The 21,073-nt window shown below is 38.2% G+C and overlaps 1 protein-coding gene across 1 annotated transcript in view; it reads left to right on the forward strand.

Moving 5' to 3' along the window:
• The first annotated feature begins 615 nt into the window (after positions 1–615).
• VPS13C (vacuolar protein sorting 13 homolog C) overlaps positions 616–21,073 on the forward strand; it is a 100,885-nt gene continuing 80,427 nt past the window's right edge. Inside the window, exons 1-11 of the mRNA XM_082488820.1 lie at positions 616–799; positions 2,611–2,654; positions 6,677–6,719; positions 7,468–7,563; positions 8,300–8,401; positions 10,566–10,628; positions 12,720–12,785; positions 14,939–15,048; positions 15,902–15,961; positions 16,576–16,635; positions 17,359–17,439. Coding sequence (XP_082344946.1) covers positions 700–799; positions 2,611–2,654; positions 6,677–6,719; positions 7,468–7,563; positions 8,300–8,401; positions 10,566–10,628; positions 12,720–12,785; positions 14,939–15,048; positions 15,902–15,961; positions 16,576–16,635; positions 17,359–17,439 — 825 coding nt within the window. The 5' untranslated portion in view covers positions 616–699. The remainder of the gene's footprint in view (positions 800–2,610; positions 2,655–6,676; positions 6,720–7,467; positions 7,564–8,299; positions 8,402–10,565; positions 10,629–12,719; positions 12,786–14,938; positions 15,049–15,901; positions 15,962–16,575; positions 16,636–17,358; positions 17,440–21,073) is intronic.

A 21,073-nucleotide genomic window follows, 5' to 3' on the forward strand; every position in this document is an offset into this window, starting at 1 on the left:
TGGTTGACATTCTCACTTGTCTTGAGCCTGTGAGTTTTCACATCACTTGAACAGCTAGATTAACAGAAATTATAGTTTTTTCTAATGAAACGTAAAGCCAAGCCATGTGCAAACAGGGGCTCATCCTGCAGGCGGCATTTGGCACGCGCAGGTATCCTAAATAAAGAGCAGAACAGGAAAAAAGGCACTCTCTCAGGGAAGCCTGGCGGCTGCACATACAAGTTATTAGGCTGTACCTCAGGCGCGAACGCAGCTTTCGGCGGGAATCGCCTCAGGCGTACCAGGCCGCGCGCCCTCCAGTCAGAGAACTTCGGTGGCTGCCCTCAGCGCACGGCGGCCGCTTCGCCCGCGAGGAGCCGGGGGAAGCCGCGCCCCGGGGGAGGCACCGCGCCGCCGCAGCACCGCCCCCTCCCGCCACGGCGGCTGCGAGGCGTCCCCGGGTCTCCCTCCCCTCCTGCGGCCCGTCTCACTCCGGGCCTCGGCCGCGGGCAACGCGCCGGCGGGTGGATCGGTCGGTCGGTCGGTCCAGGCCCTGGGACCACCGCACAGCCGCTCCCCGCCCTTCGCCGCGCACGCCCCGCCTCCGTCCCGTCACCTGACCAGCGGGGACGCGCCCGGCGCCGGTTGAGGCCGCGCCCCGCCGCCCCCTCCTCTCCCGGTGGGCCGCGGCCCGACTGCGCGGTGGGGGCAGTTTCCGTCATGGTGCTGGAGTCGGTGGTGGCGGATCTGCTGAACCGCTTCCTGGGCGACTATGTGGAGAACCTGAACAAGTCTCAGCTCAAGCTGGGCATATGGGGGGGTAAGGAGCCCCCTTCCCTCTCCCGCCGCGCTGCGGGGTCGCCGCTGTCGCCGGGGGCGGGCGCTTCCCGGCGCCGCGGCGGGGAGCGGGTCTCGTTGGCTGCGGTCCTCCCGTGAGGGGTTGGCGGGCTGTGGGACGGCCGTCCCCTCTGAGGGGTGGGCGGTCTGTGGGTTTGCGGCCCCCTGTGAGGAGAGGGCGAGCTGCGGAGCCGCGGCCCTCCCTGAGGGACGGTCGGTCAGTCTGCGGGCGCCGACCGACCCCATCCCTTTCCCCGCCGTGAGGGGCGATCGGTCTGCGGTCAGCCTGCTACCGCCGACCGACCCCCGCTCCCCTTCCCTGCCGTGAGGGGCGGTCGGTCTGTGGGCCGCGGCCCCCCGTGATGGCGGGGGCAGGCAGTCTGTCTGTCTGTGGCCGCGGACCCGCCTCCCCTCCGTGACGGACCGCTGGTCGTTCTGTGCCCGCGGCCCCCGCTCCCTCCTTCCCGCCTCCTGAGGGGCCGTCGGTCGGTCTGTGAGGCTGCGGCTCCCCGCGGCGGCCCCCCCCGCCCCGCGGCGGGCTCTCCCTGGCGGCGGGTGGGGGCTGTGGCCCGTGAGGTGGGGACCCCCTCCTTGGGGGCGACATTACAGGTTGTGGGGGTAGAAAAAGCAAATTTAGGGTCTCCTCTCATACGAGGCGGGGGCCCGGGCGCGGGGACCTGAGTTGATTCCCAGCTGTGGCACTTGCTCCGAGAGGCCGAGGCGAGGCGTGGGCGCAGGTGTTTGGGTTTGTTGTTTTTTTTTTTTTTTTTTTTTTTTGTTGTTGTTGTTGTTGGGGGTTTTTTGAGTATGTTTTTGGATTTTTTTTTTTTTAAATTTTTGTTCTCTTTCCTGAGAATATACCGGGTGGGAGCACGAGTGTGCTGTCGGGGCTGCCTGCGGCGCGGTGGAGCGTGGGGTGGCTCATGGATGGTGGCCCCAGGAGGAGGGGAGGCCTGGGTTAGGGTGTGTGGGGAGCTGCGTCTTGCGCCTGCTCATTTACTGGTGTAATTAATGTGTGTTAAACAGACGTGGTAGTGCAATAATGTGAAGTAGCTATTCTCAGTGAACATACCAAAACATTCCCGTTTGCTGCCCTGTAGGCATGCAAAAAAACAGTTGAAGTACTGTCTGGAGAAGGCTGGCTATTTTACGTGCCTTCCGTAAGGGATGAGACTTTTCTCGTCATGTTAATTTTGCTCTTGCCGTGGTAGTAAGTATTTTAACATTTATAAGTTATTAAAACCTGTATTGAAAATGGAGTATAGCTCTAAGGAATCTGGTATTAAAGCACTATGAGGTATAGTATATGTGCTTTCCTCAGTTGCAGTTCTGTGTGCCGGCATTCCCTTTGGAAATCCTATTATGTTGCCTGCGTCAGGAAAAGTTAACATGTTTGTGAAAATAGGCATGTGTTTTGTGGCTCTAAGATTGATGACTTTTCTGTTAATGTAAAATCATGAAAAACAAGATATAATTTTCCTAGTCTACCCTACCTTGATAGATCTGTAATTATCATTCACAACAAAGTGAATAATAGGAAAGATTTCCTACTATTGCAGGTGTATTTCATAGAGTAGAAACATGCAGATGTCTCTTCCACCATAAAATTTTGGCTGAATAATCAGTGTGTAATGACTCCTACAAATTAAACATTTATTGTGCCATTCTGTAACTGGAGTAAGCTTTTCAGATTTGATCCATGTGTACTTGCAAGGGTTGTAGTTGTGTTCCTTGTTCCACCTTACATAATAGTTGAAGTCACTTGTTCTGTACCTCTCTCTTTCTTCTAAATAGGTAATGTGGCACTTGACAATTTACAGATAAAGGAGAATGCATTAGTAAGTATTCTAATAATTTTATCCTATGATTTAGTCTTTAGACCCATAAAAAAATTTAAAATGTCACTGTAGTCTTACATTACACAATATGCCTTTTTTACTGATTATTGGGAGTAGGTCCTTGGTTAACTGCTTCTAATTTTGCTCATGTTACTGGAGCAGAAAGAAGCTATGGGTGAAAAGGTAAGTGTGCTCCTTCAGAAGAGGAAAATAACTTCTGGGAAGTTAGCAGTGGGGTTTTGAAGTAAGTTTCCCAGTGTTTTATGCATATATGCATATGCAACCTGTCCTAGTGTTTGAGGCTTGAAATGGTAAAACTTGAAATGAGATATGGGTGCATTTCTGTTATCATTTGGTCATCCGATACAACTTAAAGGATTTAACTTCTGCTGTGACTGCTACTGTGTAATCATACTTCTGTTAGGTCATAGGGTTTTTCCTCACTTGTATGTCTGTGCAGTAGATGTTAGTATGCTTCTGAGCGATTTACTATATCTAATGGGTTTGCGAAGGCCGATGTATTCTTTTTTTATTTTTCCAGCTTTGGTTGAATAAATGGATTTTCAAGGCCTGACTCCTGCAAATTTATTGATCTCATTGAAATCTTCTGAAAAACTAGTCATTTCTCAGTTGTTGGTGTGGGGGTGAAGGGGGAAAAAGTCGATCCTTATACAACAGTTGATAGGATTGAAGCTTATGTTTAGGTAATTTCTGTGTAAATTGGTGCTTATTTAAAACTGGCAGGGAAGACATTTTTAAGATGTGTACTCTCTGAAAGTAAATACAGTTATTCAAATGCTCCATTCTGTTCCTTTTGAAATAGGAGTGAAGGAAAAACAAGAAATAACTTGCATTAAGTTCTTGTTTGAAAGAAACTTGGTTGATTTTTATGTTCTTTAATTGAGCTAATGAACACCTATGCTACTGAGAGAATCTTACTGTTGTCTTTAGTGTTCTTCAAACTTCACTAAAGAGAACTGTTACTCTTGTGTGAATTGATCCAAAACATGTTGGATCTTTGTATGACCTAATCATTGTTTTCTCTTCATAGTTCTGAAGTTTCATATTTTACCTACCAATTTCATCCGTTCCTGATAACTTTGTTGTACTTTAAAACTTCTGATACAAATATCTTTGTAATCTGATAGTTAAAAAAGGAAGAAAGAAAGCATTATCTACTTTGCACCCATCTTTCCTTCTTATGATAATAGCAAGGTTGATTACGGTTCTAGCAGTTCTGACTTAGAAAAATGTATAGTCATGTATGTGACTGACCAGAGCTGAAAGAGAGCTAAAATAAAATCAAGAACTGAAAACAAGGAATGTTTCTGATTGCTTTACAATTTCAATATGTTTAGATATCTCTGCAAAAGTAGTTAAAGGAAGGTTGATATTGAATACCGTTTTCAAGAAGGTGTAGTCTACTTCTTTAAAAAAGAAGGGATTAAAGGAATGTGATATGGTTCAGCTTTTTCTTTTCTAGTTTGCCTGTCTGCTGCTGTCTGGATTTTTTTTGTTTTCCTCTTAAGGTTTTCCACCAGAAAATAACTAGCTTTTAATTTCTGTATATAGATACAATACTTTACAAATGTAAGAAAAGAAAGCCCTTAGGAAAATGAAGACAAGCAAATAGTTATTTTTAGTGTTACACTTGCTAAGTCCATTTTTCCCTTAGTCATAGTGAAAGAGCATTTCATTAAAATGAAAGTTTGTCAGACCTCAGTCAAAACTTAGGCTCCAGCTCATGCAAAGTAAACTTAAGATTATTAGTGTAAAATTTCTAAAATAAAATTGTACAAAATTATTTTACAAATGAATTCTTAGTCACCTTGAAAATGTAACCATTTTTTTCCCAAAACACGGTAGAGAGTGAGTTCGCTGACACAGAGTGCTGGAGTATCATTCTGTGAAATCTGTACTTTGATCTTTTGAGGCTGTTGTTTAGTTTTGTGTGACTTCAGCTATAAAAATACAGAAGTATAAAGGGGCAGCTGCTCTTAATGTTCCTTTTTTACTTTGTTAAAAACTTGTAGTAGTGATAGTAATTAAATCTTTCTGATGGAATTCTTTAGCTTTATCCTATTTTTCAATCATAATGAAAAATGACTGATGACAAACTATGATCTAAGCTCTTTAGCAACCTGTTACTATATTTCTCAGCTTATATTATTAGAGTCATTACCATCAAAAAGCTTGAACTCTGAGCTTCTTTGCTTGTGAATTTGTGTCCAGTATCTAATTGGTCACAGCTCTTAATCTTCAAAGCTAATACTTCTGGTTCCTTCTCACTTAGAATGTTGAAGTATTTTCAGTAAACCATCTTTTTTCATGTTAAGGTCAAACCCCAATGCTCCCACGGTTTTTAATTTATATTAATCTGTTGTTTTTACTCAACAACTTTAAAACATCTTTAATTTCTAGCTTTTCCTTAATTTCCCCCCACCCCTGGCCCCACAATTTAATCTTCTGAAAACTAATTTTTCAAGGTCAAAGTCTTGGTCCTGTGCTTTCAGCTGGCCAAACTCGGCTGGTTCCCCTTAAAATTCAGCTGTGGCTCATAAATGCAGTATTAAATGGGGTGGATTTGGTTGCTGGTGTCTGCTTCTATGTGGCAGCTGCTGGCTTTAAGAGCAGAGATCTCTTTTCTCACAATTTGTGTCGACCTCCTCTTCTGCATATTCTTTCTACTAAAAACAAAGTTTGGAGATCAAACTATTTTAAGTGAGTCTATTTTCTCTTTCTCTCCTGCTATATTTCAATGAAAAATAAAAACTGAGAAGAAAGCTTTCAGTTAAGCATATGGACCAGATTTTTAACATGCAGCAGCCTGCAGGAAGAAATATTCGGTAGGTGCTGAAGACCAGTTGTCACCAGGAAGAATTTAAAGTGTTAGGAAAAGTTTCTAGGACTATGCAGTTGTAACCAGAAAAGGGTTAAAATGTTCCATAGCTCTTGCTGTTCAGTTGTTTCTTCAAGGTGCTAAAAACGTTCAAGCCACAGAAATATTGTCACTAGTTTAGTCAATTAAAGTTGCTTGATGTTAAGATCCTAATTGCAGCTCAATGCTTTTTAAAAACTGCAGAAATCTGGCAAAGATGTTAATTTGGATGTTAATCTTCTATTCTGGAGCAGCCCTGTTAAATATTTTTAAGTTCTTGGAAAAGTCGTGGTCAAGGTTGTTTTCTAGTACATGGGAAGAGAGAAGTGGTTAATATCTGTCTTATTTGGGAAAATGGGTTTGCTTTCTATAATCTTTGAGATTAAGGCTTCTCTTCAGGTCTTGGAATTGTGGTTAACTTATTTGAGAAGAATACTGAAGTGGAAGACAGTTCTGGAATCTTGATTATTTTTTTTTAACTTAATTTTCTTTTAGTCTTTGATTTTATTTGTTTATTTTCTCCTGCTTCCTCTTTACTTTGTCCCTCTTATGTTCTTGATATTCCTGGGGTTATATTCCTGGTTTTGCTGTACGCTATATAGGAGAGAGACACTGTGAGGTTTTAATTGCTGGTAGTAATTGTTCACTTGTCACATGTTCCTCATCTTTATGAGCCAATCTTGTTCTTGATGTTTGGCAGACATTTTGCAAAGAACTCTTCAATACTGTTAGTAAGGATTTTTATGTTTGTAAATACTGAGTGCTATTATCAGAAAGAAAAGACCTATACGGCAAATTAATAAAAATGTAAAATTAAATTCTTGTACCTAGATAAAATTTTACTCTTTAGTAACCTTTGGAACAAGGCATTTTCATGCTTGTGGGAGAGAATTGCCAGAAATGTGTAAATGTTTTCTTTTAAGGCTTTCTAAACAAGCCTAATCATATTTATGGATTCCTAAGTTCATGTGAGTATTGCTAAATAATGAAATCTCTGTCATATGGAGAACTGTTTCTGCTCTGGAACTTCAGTTCTGGGAAAATAGTTTGACCAGAAGCAAAGATGATAATTTTGCTGAAAAAACAGCTTATCTTTAATATACGTGGATCTGTTTAATGCCTTTTTTTTCTTTTTTCTTTACAGAGTGAACTGGATGTACCTTTTAGAATAAAAGTTGGTCAGATAGGTAAGTTTTTATTTCGGTGTAAGTATTGAAATGAAAATTCTAGTACAGGCCTTAAGGTCAGTCCTGCCTCTGAATTTCTTTTATCAAGCTTTAATAAGGTCTTTGTAATTGTACTCACTGTTGAAACTAGCATAGAGGTCTAATGTGACTGCCCTGGATAAATAATAAAATGTTATCTGGCAAATCCTGTTTGTGTAACTTTACAGGCTGGTATGAAAAACATGTATGGAGGTTCTTTACAGATACGTGGATGATCAAGGGAACTGTTTAGCATAGGCAGAATATGTGTGGCTTTTTAAAGGGCAGGTTAGGAATGTGGAGAATTTAAGTAAGACTCTTGAAACTGGCAAAAATGCCAAGGGTTTAAGAACTGTTATGCTTTTTTACGAATTCCTTTTCCTGGTGGTCAGCATTGCTTTTTCAAGTGAAGCATTTGTTGGAGATGAATGTGTGTTGCATTTCTTCTACTTCCCGGGGAAAATTGAACTCCAGTCATGATCTCAGGTTTTGATTGGAGCTCTTCTGACTCAAACTGCATCTTCTTGCTTAAATCTAAGGCTTATATTTTCTCTGCATGTGTTTTATCACCTCAAGGGCTTTATAAAACATTTAGGCCCATATGGTTTCTCCTTCTAAGGTGTTTAGGGCATCAAGACATAGGGCTAATGTTCTTAGATGCCTGAGGTGCTGTTTGGACTAAGCACAGCATAGATTTTTGTTTTGATGTAACTGTATCTGCTTTGTTTAGATAAACTTACTCTGAAGATTCCTTGGAAGAATCTCTATGGCGAGGCAGTTGTTGCAACTCTAGAGGGCTTGTATCTTCTAATAGTTCCTGGAGCAAGTACGTAAAATCTTCAATAACGGTTAAAAAATGGAAGAGAAAAATATCTAAGGGTATTGTGTAATTGAGTATATAATAGCAAGTAGTTCACGTAAGCTGCTGTTTTTACATTATGTTTCATCAGGGAAATTTTGAGACAAATGCTGGCAAGTTAGTGGAAGAAGGGTGGGAGAAAACAGCACCTGTTGCTTTTATGTAAATCCTTGGTTGTGTCCATTCCAAGTTTAATTCAACAGCCAAGTTTCCTCTGAAGTATGCTTATCCTCAATCCACTTTTCTGGCATGGTTTAGATCTTTTGGCTGTTCCATGATATAGTTCATCTGCTTCTAACTGACAACAATCGAATGTAGTAAGTCCATTAGAATTGTTTTTAGGATCAGAGAACTTGGTTAGTTTTCTCTGAAATCAGAACCCCTGAAGCATTAAGAAAACTTGAAAGTTTCTAGAGTGTCAAATATATGTGTAGTAGATCTTTCAAACCCGTTTTATATGGAACAGACCACATTTAAGGGTCTGGATTTCCATGGAAATGTTCTCTTATGAAGTAATGATTAAATGTTGATATGATCCTTTTGTATCTTGCTGTGTAAAAATAAAAATTGCAGAGGCTGGATGCAGCTTTCAATCTCAAACAAGATGTTTTGCAACATAATGCTGAATATGGTGTGCATTGCTCGATTATGCATTTCTATAACTTGAAATTTAGGATTAAAGCTGTCCCAACTTGGTTTACAGGCATTAAATATGATGCAGAGAAGGAAGAAAAGTACTTGCAGGATAATAAACAAAAGGAACTGTCAAGAATTGAAGAAGCCTTGCAGAAAGCAGCAGAAAAAGGTACCGGGTGAATAATACAAATCTCCGTTGGAATTTGAGGACTTGGACTTTGCTTTCATAGCACAGTCTTGTTCTGTGATTGACTTAACAAATTTTGTGTTTTCAAGTGTCTAGCTAACCTGACTGTGGTGCTTTGAAAAGCCTTTTTCCTCTAAAGTTTGAAAGAAATGTTACTTCTTCTGTTTACTGTTCATTTATCCAGTCAGCTTCTATTGGAAATGGGAATTTGATAATCTGGTATGTCTCTCTTTCTTTTCTTTTTTTTTTTTCTTTTTTCTTAAAACTCTAGGGGAACAGGACCATTGCATGAGGCTAATGTTGTTATCTTGCTTTAAAGCTTCAGTAATAGGTGTTTAATAATATGTTTTAGAGGTGCATGTGACAGGTTGTTCTTGTTTAAAGGAAACTTTAAGGAGTGGTAAGGCTTGTAAAGTTTTACTTCAACAGTAATGCTTTTGTTTCAGTTTCTGCAGTGCTTCTATGATGTACTGTGTTTTGACTGGTTTGAGAAATGAGACTCTATTGAGCAGGAAATAATTCGTGACACAAGAAAACAATTGATCAGGAACATAGGAAACGTTACTTAAACTTTTTGATCTAGGTCATTAATTAATAATTGAAAGTTTAAATTTTTTTAAAATGATCATTTCAGTCCAGTTAACCAGATTTGTGTTGGGTTTTTTTTTTTGTTTGTTTGTTGTAGGTTTGTTTTGTTTGTTTGTTGTAACAAGTATCTTTAAAAAATTGTGGTATAAATTAGCTGCGTTTGGACAGAAACCAAGCTCCAAACCAATGGCAGGTAACTGGATATGGTAGAGGAAAGAGTTATTACTGAAGTGAGACCTGTATGTGGGCAGTATAATTGTTCTGAAGATGCATCTCTGGGATACCTGCAATGCTGCAAGTCATTTGTCTTGGAAAAGTTACTGAAAATGAAGTGGTGCTTAGAACACTTGGAAAAAGTTCAATTGTAATCTCTTTACTTATTTAATTTTCCAGTTACAGGACTCTCTACTGCCTTGTTCCTGTTTTGCTAGCTTGAGATGTATACATGTGCAGTGTCCTTCAAACAGCAATCTGGCAATCTGTATACAGTGAAGAAAAGCCTTGGTTTAGTTCTTGTCTTTAATATGCCAGAAACTATATGAGAGCTAAGACAACTTCAGTGAATAAATTTTGCAGCCATTACTTTGTATTGGAGCAAAGGAATGTTTGTAGAGGTTTAACCTTGGTTGTGTAGGACTTGGATACTGTAAAGCAGCAGTGTTTCAGCCATTATTCTTTGCACCAATTGCAATGGGATGAAAGAATAATATAACAAGAAGAATTTAACCTAATGGGCACTGCTTGAGGAACTCCGGTTCTGGAACTTCATATAATTAAGAGTGACTCTGTGCACCTGCAACAGTCATCTTTTTTTTTTTTTTTTGAAAGTAACTGTGTCCAGCACTTGTAAGGGTTTTGAAGAAAAAAAAAATCATACCTCAGAAGTTCAACTCCTTATAAAAAGAACTAGAATTAGATTTAGTCATGTTTTGCAGTTTTAAGCTTTCAGCCCTGTGAAGGAAAAGCTAGAGGAACATTTGAATGGGATTATTTTAAACTGAAATTATCCTCTTAGTCATAGCGCAACATAACCCTTATGGGTCCCTTCCAATTTGAGATATTCTATGATTCTGTGATCGTATCTCAGTGGTAGCTATTTGTGTTTCTGGCATTGTACTAGAATATTGTACTCAGGAGGACTTGTGTAGCTCTTGCTCTTGCTAGATACAGAAATATTAACTTCTAAGAAATTCAGCTCTTTCTGTGTGGTTAGGGTAGTGTTATGGGGAAGTGATAAGCTCTGCTGACACAAGCTGACAAAACATTATTTTCTGTTTTCTAAGCTATTAAAATCTATCGGTATCAAAACTCATATATGGAGACCAAAGCTTGCAGCTCTTGTCTTTTGCTGGTTATAAGTAAAATGAAAATTGCATAGTTTGCCTGTGTAGGTAATCTTTGAAACTAGATGTTCTGAAGTGACTCTGGCTGTCAGATCCTGTAATGGAAATACTAACATGTCATATGAGTTTTGTAAACTTGAAATTAAATCAGGAGTTGATTTCATTCTTTTAAACAAAATGCATTTTTTTGGTTATTTGCTGCCGTGTGGACCAAGGCACTCATTCACAAGATTCGTTATATGGGTTGGAGAGTCTAATTTACAAGGACACTAAGCCTGGTGGGTATGCATGGTTAAATTTTGCAGATGCATGATGGGTATGCAGCTTACATTTTTAAAAACCTTGCACCCCCGCAAAGCAGCCAAATGTAGAAATGAGAAAACAATACTTGTTTGGTAAGCATCCACATATTGGTGGTTCTGGAAATAAGATTTTAATGACTGTGGATTCAAGTGGAAACTTGCAACGACTAGTCCTGTCTTAATTGAGTGGCTGTTCAAGACGACCATTTAGAAAGATTTCCATCAGCCATGTTGAGCTCAAGAATGTTATAAAATGCTGACAACGTTCTGCTGTATTTTTAAAACAATATGGTTAGGTGTTTTGAGACTAAAGAATAATTACCCTTACTTAAAGTGTCTGAGCTTAAGATATTGGAAGTTCAGGCTGTCTTGGAACCGTGGACAGGCAAAATGAACCGTAGCAGATTGAAGGCATTTGGCATACTTTTCCCTGGTTCTGTTTATTTGGATTGCTCTCAAGTTAGGCAGGGAAACAATTTCTGTTGAAATTTGGAGGAACTGTTATGTTGTACCTGCTCTATTTCTATCTTCTTGAACCAGATTTTCAGAAATTTATTTGGAGCCAAAATTACTTAGTGGGTTTTTATCTGAATGCAGGTTTAGAATGAGCTGAAAATAGTACATTTAGTTTCTTCGTGGTAATGGATACGGGTAATCAAGAGGAAAATCATGTTGCCTTAGTTTTGTCATACATGGGTGTGAAAGCCTGAGAACTGCAAATTCAATAGTAAATGAAGGAAGCTATCTTTTTAGGATATCATTTATGGAGTATTACTTGTACTGTTAAAAGGAACTATCTAAAAGAAAACGTTTCTATCTCACATAGTTTTCTTTTAGAGCGATCACCTTACCTGCAAGACAGATTGAAATCTTGGCAGGCCCTTTCTCCTGTGTTTGAACAGGCGTGGACATTAAATAAAAATAAAGTTGTTCCCCACAGTTATACACTGTTGCACTTGCTTCCTTCTTGCTTTTGTTGGGATACACCCTTCTCATGCTACAATCTCTTAAAGCACAGGCAACCCTATCACTAAGTTCTTTTAATCTATGTGGCCAGAGACAGGAAAGAAACAATGCAACTCACCAAACTGGTTTTCTTTAGAAATGTGGAAAAATGCGAGCATTAATTTACTTCATTAAATGTGATTGTGTGGGTCATAATTTGTGTGTAAATAATAGAATTTAATTTAATATAAAGCTTTTAAAGAGTCATCTTTTTTGTATGCCTCTTTTGCAGTTACTGTTATTCTTTCAGATTGCTTTCATATCATACTGTTGATTATCATGAGAATCATAGAAAAGTGCTTTTTGGGTTTCCACATACATCTCAAATAACTTGGAAGCTATGCCGTTATATGGCAGAAGCCTCTTCCGAATTCAAACTTCCATGAGTTTTTTGCCCCCCATGTGTGTATATTAACTGTTCACTTACAACAGTTATGCTTTTGCCTGAGAGCATTAAATAAAAAATCAAACACTTGGATTACAGAAAAACTTATTCACCAGAGTATCTAAACAGCAGTCATGGCTCTTTTTAGCTCTCTTCTGTATATAAGTGATCTGGAATTATGTTATGCAATGCATTCATGAAGAAGTCTGGGTATGTATTTGCAGAGAAGCCTGGTGATTATTTGTTATTCCTCGAAATTTTGAGAAGCTGTATAAGGAATATATGAAAGTTGAATCAAATGCCTTGACCTTACAGTTGGCGGGACAATTGATCCAGTAGAAATCTGGATAGTTAATCTGAAGTTTTTACTGGCTGCTTATTTTACTTGGGCTTTGAACTTCAATGACTTAAAAATTAAACAAATACCAAGTCTTCAGTTGCTTCCCTGAAAGTGAATGTAGTTATGCATAAATTATGCATAGTCCTCTGTGCTATGAGAAGTAGCTGATTGCTTCCTTAACAGATCTGAAATTCGTTGAAAGCTTTGAATGAGACCTTACTAAGACATTCTGCTTTAAAATAAGCTCTTTTTATATGCTTTCTTATGCTTTCTTACATTTCTGCTTTACTAACTTGAATTTTATCCTTTTCCCAAAAAATTGCTTGCACTGAAAAAGGACGTAAGCGTAAAAAGTATAAAAAGCATTTTAAGAGACCATTTAAAGGTCATGGTCACTCAAAAGGTGGGTAAATGTTATGGCTCTTAACTTTTTTAAAGACTTTTGTGCTTTGTTTGGATTAGTTTTCCTTAATCATGGATATCCATCCGCTGATATCTTTTTTTTTTTTTTTCTCTCCTGTTTGAGAGGATGTAAATTAGAGAGGGCTTTCTTTTGCTGTCTCTCTACTTGTATAGCTGTGCCTGTTTCTTCAACTTGAACTCTGTCGCATTTCCAACAAAAAATGTACACATTTGTTAAGCTGATTAGTGGCACTTCAGTATGACCATTGGAAAAACTGCATGTGAAAGAAATACCTGTCTGTCTAGTTTTTGTAATATTCCAGTGACAGCTATGTAAAGTAAATCTAATACTATAGTCATGATATAGCAGTAAACAGTCTGTCAGGACCTTTTAGCTTCCGTTCTAAATAGATGGCATAGTGTTATGACTGATATTTTGACAGCAATGAGTTTGATGTTTTTCCCCAAGAGGATAATCATTGTCCATAAGTACCAAACCATGCAGGTCTTCAGTATTAGCATGTGACTAAGAATGGCTTGCCATAGCCCATGTAGTTGTAATGTTGTGTAATTGATCTTGGAGGAAGCTGCAGCATAAACTTGTAATTGGCATGAAAACTTTGTGGGGACCCTAGATAAGCTTTGTGAGATATCAAACTTTTATTGCTGCTGTTAGCTGCATCTGGCTGGAAAAATGTTAATGGGTTGCCTGCTTGCACTTGAAGGTCATGAAGCTTTGATAAGCGCTTCAGCCTTTTTATTTTTTTTAGTCAATATTGTGTTGGTTTCTGTTCATAGGGAGTGGGAGTTGTGAAGAAATGATTAGTAGGAGGAAATGTGAGTTGCATGTAAAAGTGGTATAAGGTTTTGGTTTCTTCTGAGTTCCCGACTAATTTTTTTACTTGAAATCAAATGCTCTCTTGACGAAAATGGTGTTATATCATGTTCAATAGCGAAGTATTTTCATTTTTAAATGAATTTTCTGAACCTCTCTCAAAACTTTAAAAAATATCCTATTTTTTGTAGCAAGATGTACAAAGTTTTATATCTGTGGTGTTCAGCGTGCATTGCATATTTAAAAAGTTACAAGCAGTTAAAGTAAGCCAAGAAGTGAAACTTGGGAGTGCAACCCTAAACCTAGTCAAAACCTGTAGTCCTTATTTCTCTCTACTTGGATAACCATAACGGTTTCTTCAACTTGAGCCATCTGTAGCATTCCAACAAAAACATACAAGCTTGCTAGGCTGTTTAGTGGCACTTCACCGGGATAGCCTCTTTGTAAGGTGGATACTGAACAACACAAGGTAGCCCATAAAGATACCTAGAGAACAAGTAGCTCATCAAGCCATATTTTAGGTAAAATGTTAAGATGCTCAGCCTGAGATAATATTTTCAGAGTTATGTCATTAAGTAATTGAGGGACTGTAAATTTTTCTCCCCTCTCCTGCCACCTTGGCATGTGTCCGTTTGTCTTGGGTGGAATGCTGAACTTGTGTGGTAATGCAACTTTTGCTACCGTATCTTGTTCAGCATAAGCTCAAGTATCACTATATGGCATAGCAAAGTCTGATACAGACCTACCTTAAATGGTCACGGTAGAAGTCCAATATGATAGAAGTCCAATATGGAAGAAATGGAATATTTCAGAGTAATTGTTCATTTTCACTTATGGTATGCCAGCTTTTTAGTTTTCTCAGGCAGTGTTGTATGAAAGGCTCTAATGGACTGGTCTCTTGCTGTGCAAGTATCATCTTCATCTGGTTATTCAAGGGTATTTTGTGCTGAATGATACTGTCTTACCTATTTGGTTGTTTAACCCCCTAGTTAATTGCTAAAGGATTTTTAGGAGAGAACCTTTTACCTTGGAAGGAGTGGGGATAAGTATATTAAACAAGAACTTGCTTGTTTTGACTGAAACTTAGACATAAATTTTCTTATGGTTGTGTTGTGCACAGACAGCTAACATCACATCTTCAGAGTATGGATGTACAGGAAATGAAAAAAAATGCAAATATAATCTAAATAAGTGAAAACTTAAATGTTAAGTATTCACATTAGAGTAAACGTTAAATTTACATTAGTATAGCTGTTGGTGTGGTTAAGCTCAAGATGCAATTTCTACACTGAATGCTGACTTTTTAAAAATTGTTTTAGACAAACCGAAGGAGGAGAAGAAAGATACTTTCTTGGAAAAACTTGCAACTCAAGTTATAAAAAATGTGCAAGTCAAAATCACGGGCATTCATGTTAAATACGAAGATGATGTAAGTATCTGGAACATATTCTCTTTGTTTTACATTGGACTCCAGTGCAGTCATGATTGTCTAGTCCATTGAGAGAAACTGTTATCTGCCACCTTGAAAAGGTTGCTGTGGTTTCTTCTGCACCTCTTCAAATAGAGTACCCCAGGTATGAGTGACAGCCAGAGATATTTTGGATATGTGAAATAGATACCCTCTCTTTTGCCTTGTCCAGTGGTGCCTTGCTCGCTAAATGTGGATGGTAGCTGTTCATCATGTGTTAGTGTGTGCAACTGACGCACAAAACTTTTCAGTGTCCTGGGTCCAGAAGTCCAGAATGGCAGAAACTGGTGGGGTTACAGATGAGTCGGAAGGCAAATAGTCGAAAATACTTAACTGATAAATGAGAATGTTTATATGAACCAAGCCGGTATTATTCTATCCTGCTTCCAGCTTCCTTTAGGAAAATGATAAAGCAGTTTGTGATGAGATAATTGAATGTAAAAGAAAAGCATTGGATAGAGACCATCTCTCAAACCTATTTTGGGACTATTTTCAGAGACTAAATTTAAAAAGGTAGGAGGAATGGCAGTCATAAAATGATATAGCTGACTGAGATGTGGTGCTCTGTAGTCCTTAGTTCTTTCCTGTATGAAGATTTTAGAAGCCAAAGGGAAATTTTCAGCTTGAATTGAAATTGTAAGTCTTTACTGCCGTATTAGTTTTGGCCCAACTTAGGGGGTTCTGAGAATACTTCATCTAGAATAATTAAGCAGAGGAAGAGCCTCAAAACAGCTCAGGATTTCAATCAACTTTAAATGATACATCTGTTTGCAGCAAGAGAAATAAAATAGCTATTATTTTTCTGTTTTTGTAGATCACGGATCCACAGTGTCCAGTTTCCTTGGGAATGACGTTGGGCGAGCTTAGTTTACTGGTAATGTGTATGTGAATGCAGGTTCTTGTGTTTTCAATTTACTTGCCTTTGAAGTAGCGGAAAGGAAAAGTAACATATTAATACAGTAGTATGAAAGTATGCATGCAGCTGGAAGCGAAGATGATCTTTTATTCATGCAAATAGTAGTTGAAGTTTGTGCAAGCAGAAGGGAAGACAATTGAGGAACATCACACTTTCTGAGAGCAGTGATTTGTTCTTATGATCCAAGTGATCTTTAAAACTGAATATGTTGACTTTCATAGGGCAGGTTATTTCCAGGACTAATAAAAAAATTAGGGCAAACATTACATCACAATGATAAAGAATGTGCTATTTTGCCAGGCGTTTTGAGAAATGGGGGAAGAAAGTTTCAGCTAACCCTGGTTTTCCTTAGAAGGTTAAGGATTTTATGAGTAAGATAAGGAGGTGAAAATCAAAATAAGCTGACAAATTGTAGGTTGGATTTTTGACTTGTGTGTATCCAGTCCAGAGAAACTGGCTTCTGTAATCACATAGCACCACAATGGTGTATTCTGTGCTTTAAAGTATAGGATAAAACCCCCAATGTGTTAAATAAGATGCACAGAATGACTTTTATCACTTTGAACTTTTAGACAACAAACGAGAACTGGAAGCCTTCTATTCTGAATGAAGCTGCAAAAATAATATACAAGGTAATGTGGTGGGTTTTCTTTTCTACACAAGTGAAGACAGCTTGGAGAGAAATAATCTGGGGTTCTAAATAAAAATTGGAAAAATAGTTTGCTTTGCAAATTCTCATGTTTTTCTTAATTTTGCTGTGTTTAAACAGAAGTAGAGCACAAATAACTGGCTTTATGTAAGACATAACTTTCAACTCCATGACTGAAATAATTTCCCTTAAATGCAATCACTGATCGCCTCATTAAATGCATTATACAGCAAGTCTGCATGGTAACTATGATTTCAAATAGGTTGTCAAGTTGCCACTTCCTACTCTAGTTTGTGTGCCTAATATAATTGGGATTCTGGTAGCTAAGCAGTCTCTCTGTTCTCCCTGATACCCAAACCCATGCTGAAAGGAGTATGCAAAGATCTAATTATAGGAATGATATAAGAAGGGTTTAATAGTCCTGGCTTCTTTATTAGGCCAAATGTTGTTTTTGTGCACCCTCGCTCCTGCAATCCAGAGTCATTTAATGGATGTGCATGAACTTGTGTGCTTTAAGAACTTTTTAGCAATTCAATTTTCCCTTCAAATATAGTATTAGAAATTTAAATAAATCTCAATGCTAACGGTGGATTTGCTGTCTGGTCTGCTTTCACTTGTTTTCTGTTTTCACAGCTGGAAAGCTAAGTTCATATAATGGGTTGAATACTGAGCGTGAAATCTGTTGAATGTTTTCTTTCCTGTGCAGCTTTTGTGCCTGGACAGCCTCAGTGCTTATTGGAACGTACACAGCAAAATGTATTATCATGGATCCCGTGAACAAATACTGGTAACGTAGAAGAAGATGCATTAAGCACTACAATATTTTACAGCTGTTGTAGTATTCAAAAGTACACCATACTAATTTCCACCCTGCTCCTCATGCTTATAGTCATCTCTATTCTGATACCAGGGTCATAGATTGCATTGCACCATTGAGAACCAGTGTGGTTTTTTTTTTTTGGTGAACTTCATATGTTATCAATGCCTATGGGTTTTAGAAAAGGTCAGAAACTGCGTCTGTAAAATTGTGTTCTATTGGCATATTCATCTTGACTTCATGCTGTTGACCGAGTAGTGTTTACTAAATATCCGGGCTGTATAAGCTATTACATAGCTACTGTAATGAAAAAGGCAATATTGAGATAGTAAATGAGCACAGAATTAATAAAAATTCAAGGCATTAGATCTTTATCAGAACAGGAACTTGTATTGCATGTTAGGCAGATTACCTAAATTGCATGACTGAAATTAGCCAATAGACTGAAGCCAGATAGAAGAACAAGATGTTAAAACAAAAAGGTTTATTTGCTTTTTAATAAACCAAAGCTTAGGTAGGTATCCATTGTCTGACCTAAACAAAGACACAAAAAAATTTTGGAGGGGCTAATGTAGTAGTTCTTTAAAATAGCAACCCTTATTACAGGAAGTAGCTTTGGCAAAACCTTGAAAAACTTTAGTAGAATAAGTTATATAGATGGGTGAATGAGTATGCTATGCTTGAAAGACAGAAGAGGGTCACAGCTTTCAATGTGGAATGCACAATAGGACTGAATAATGAAGACTTTTGAAAATGAGGTTGGGTGGAACATAATTAAGGTAGACTATGTGAAAAAGATGATACTGGAAATACTTTATTCAACTTGATGAAGCTAACTCAGGTGGTATAGAGACTAGAGAAACAGACGATGATGCTCCAGAGCAGAAGGTGAGGCAGCATGAGGGCAGTGAGGGTAAATTAAGATGGAACAAGAAGCAAATATCTCAAAATGGTAATTGCAGGGAAAGAATAAATTCAAATTTGTGTGTGTGGGCTTCCTGGAGGCTATGTCTATTTTTTTTTTTTTTTCTGATTCATTTATGTTTTGAGTTGCTGTTAGCTAGATGAGTAGTGGAATACTACAACTTGTAATACTGTGTGTGAAGTACTAGTTTTGCTTTCGTTTCATTGCTGCTTTATCCTCTAAGTCTTACTTCCCAGAAGAGAAACAGGGAACTTTGGCAGTATGAATAGGGCAGTTATATAGACGTAAATTGTGGCTGAGGGCACACATCCTCTTTCTTTATGATAGCTGAGGACTTCTGAGTTGCAAAAGCACCATTATTATTAAGTTTATTTCAGATGGCCACTTCATTCATGTGGTTTAAAGAGCTTATTTTTAGGTAATGAGAAACAGTTGGTTATTCTAGTGACCTTTTGGGTAGTACACTACTGAATATTTTAGGTTCTGAAAGTAAACTCTAAAATGGGTTCTCAAAACAAGTCACTTTGCTTGGAATAGTGGACATCTGATTACTGTTATTAATTTGTTTGAATCTCATTTCGTTTTACTGTGGAGAAGGTCAGATGTGCAATGTACGTTGTCTGTGTTATCTGCATTATATTTCTGGTGTGAATAAGTGTACTTTGTAAATATGTTGCATTTTTGACCCATATAAAGGTTATACAAGTGTTCTGTGTGTCCTTGTACAATACAATACTACTTGTTTCCTTTTTACTTTTGTGCTCATCTTTTACAGGTATCTTTATTTTTGTTTTATTCTTTCCTTAACAAATTATAACCTTAACCTAGTGAGCTTGGTACTTGTATGGAAGGTTGAATCAAAGCTGTGAAGTGCTTAAAACAAGCTGATTTTTTTAATGTTCTTTGAATCTTGTCTGTTATGTGGAACTCGAAACCCTCATCCTTTTATTTTTGTTCTGGTTCCTCTTGTAGTGCACTGTTTATTGTCTCAAAATTGATGTGTAAATTCACTGTATGTAAAAGATGTTATGAATACATTGATTTATCTTCCTGTCTGCAGTCTCTTGCTTTGTTCTTTAAATAGCTAAATTTTCTCAGACCACTACCACTTCTGTCTTTTTAGTTTAGCAAAAATGCTTACATAGTTTTAATAATAACCAAGTTACTTTAGCTATGGGAGCCTTCAGAATTACCTCTCTGTGGATGTTTTCTCTGTTATATCTCAGTCTGAAGTGAAATGTAAACGCAAACCAATACACAGTTTGAACTGACAGCAGCAAAAGTCTTGGTGCTTCCTATGTGTCATTCCAGCACTGTTGGTAAGATCGGTTGTGAATCAGTCCTTGACATGCTTGCGGATGGATGGCTTTGTGGGCTTACCTGACACTGTCTGGCAGCTTAGATCTCAGTCCTTTTCAAGGAGACTTCAACTTGCTATCAACTAAGCTGCAAGTGAAGATGCTGGTGTGGTTTTATTGAACTTAAGTTTTATGTATCAGGAAGTGCCACTTTCTATTCCGTCATCAAGCAAGTTTTTAACAGGTTCTTATTGAAAGAATTGGGAATTTTGCCCTCCATGCCTATGAAGTTAAGTTGCCTGTTTCTAAAGCCTCTGGCATGTCCTGCATTTAAACTTTTTTGAGTGCTGAGGCAGAGCAGTTCCAGCATAGCAAATAGTATCCAGTATTCTGACCATCTATTAACCTGAAGCATCTCAACACTTGTATTTTTTTCTGTTCTTGAAATCCTTAGCAGTTCTGGTGCTGTATACTAGTATCACTTTGCGTACTGGCATCATTTAAATTATTTGGATTTTTTGCATCTTTTGACTGTTCGGTGACTTCTGTTAGTTTACATTTATCAATTATGATTAGTCCATTTTGTGTCCTTGTGTCTAAAAGGGGAAGAGAGGGAGAGTAGGAATAAGATCAGAACACATCTGAGGAGACTTAGAGAAGCACAGGGAAAGAATGGAATTCATCATGGGCATGATTATTTGTGTAAATCTTTCCCACTTGTTAAGTCCTCTATGCTTCAGAATTTTAAAACTGAACCTGAATACATTTTATATGTAACTTTTAGTGTAGCTTGTTTCCTGCAAAGCTGGGTCTTCCATCCAGACAGGCTGTTTTGGTCTTCATTTTAAGCAGCGTTATCAGGAAATCAGATTTATCATAGTAGCTAATTGGTCTATGTTTTAGTGAAAATAAGCTGTGTAATCTGTAGCAATCTGTTACTTTCGTACCACACTCTTTGTATTTAAATAACATGAGTATATGGCTGGTCGTGAGATTAGCTGTTTTGTACTTAATCTCATTGAAATTTAGCTTTCATTAACATAGACCAGCAGACAGGAAATAGGTTGAAATGCAAATACTTTAAATGAGAAAGTGTACCTCTTATAAAATACAAACCAGTTTTTAAATAAGGAACTAGGAAAAGGATTAGGTTGAAGAAATTTGTAGGTACAGAATATTTTGTTTTTAAAAACAACTCTTCATATTGATAGTCTTTATAAAATATAGTGGGAACAGGTACTTCATCTGCCTTCATGTTATAGCTAATATGTACATCTTCCTAAAAGCAGGTCTCCTGCTTTAACTGATTGTGGCATTGCAATTCTGAAAGATAAAATGTTTGGGCATGAATATAGTATTCTCAATAAATTGCTGAAGAATT

This window comes from Vanellus vanellus, assembly GCF_965231255.1.
Source record: "Vanellus vanellus genome assembly, chromosome: 11".
In the NCBI taxonomy this organism is placed as follows: domain Eukaryota; kingdom Metazoa; phylum Chordata; class Aves; order Charadriiformes; family Charadriidae; genus Vanellus; species Vanellus vanellus.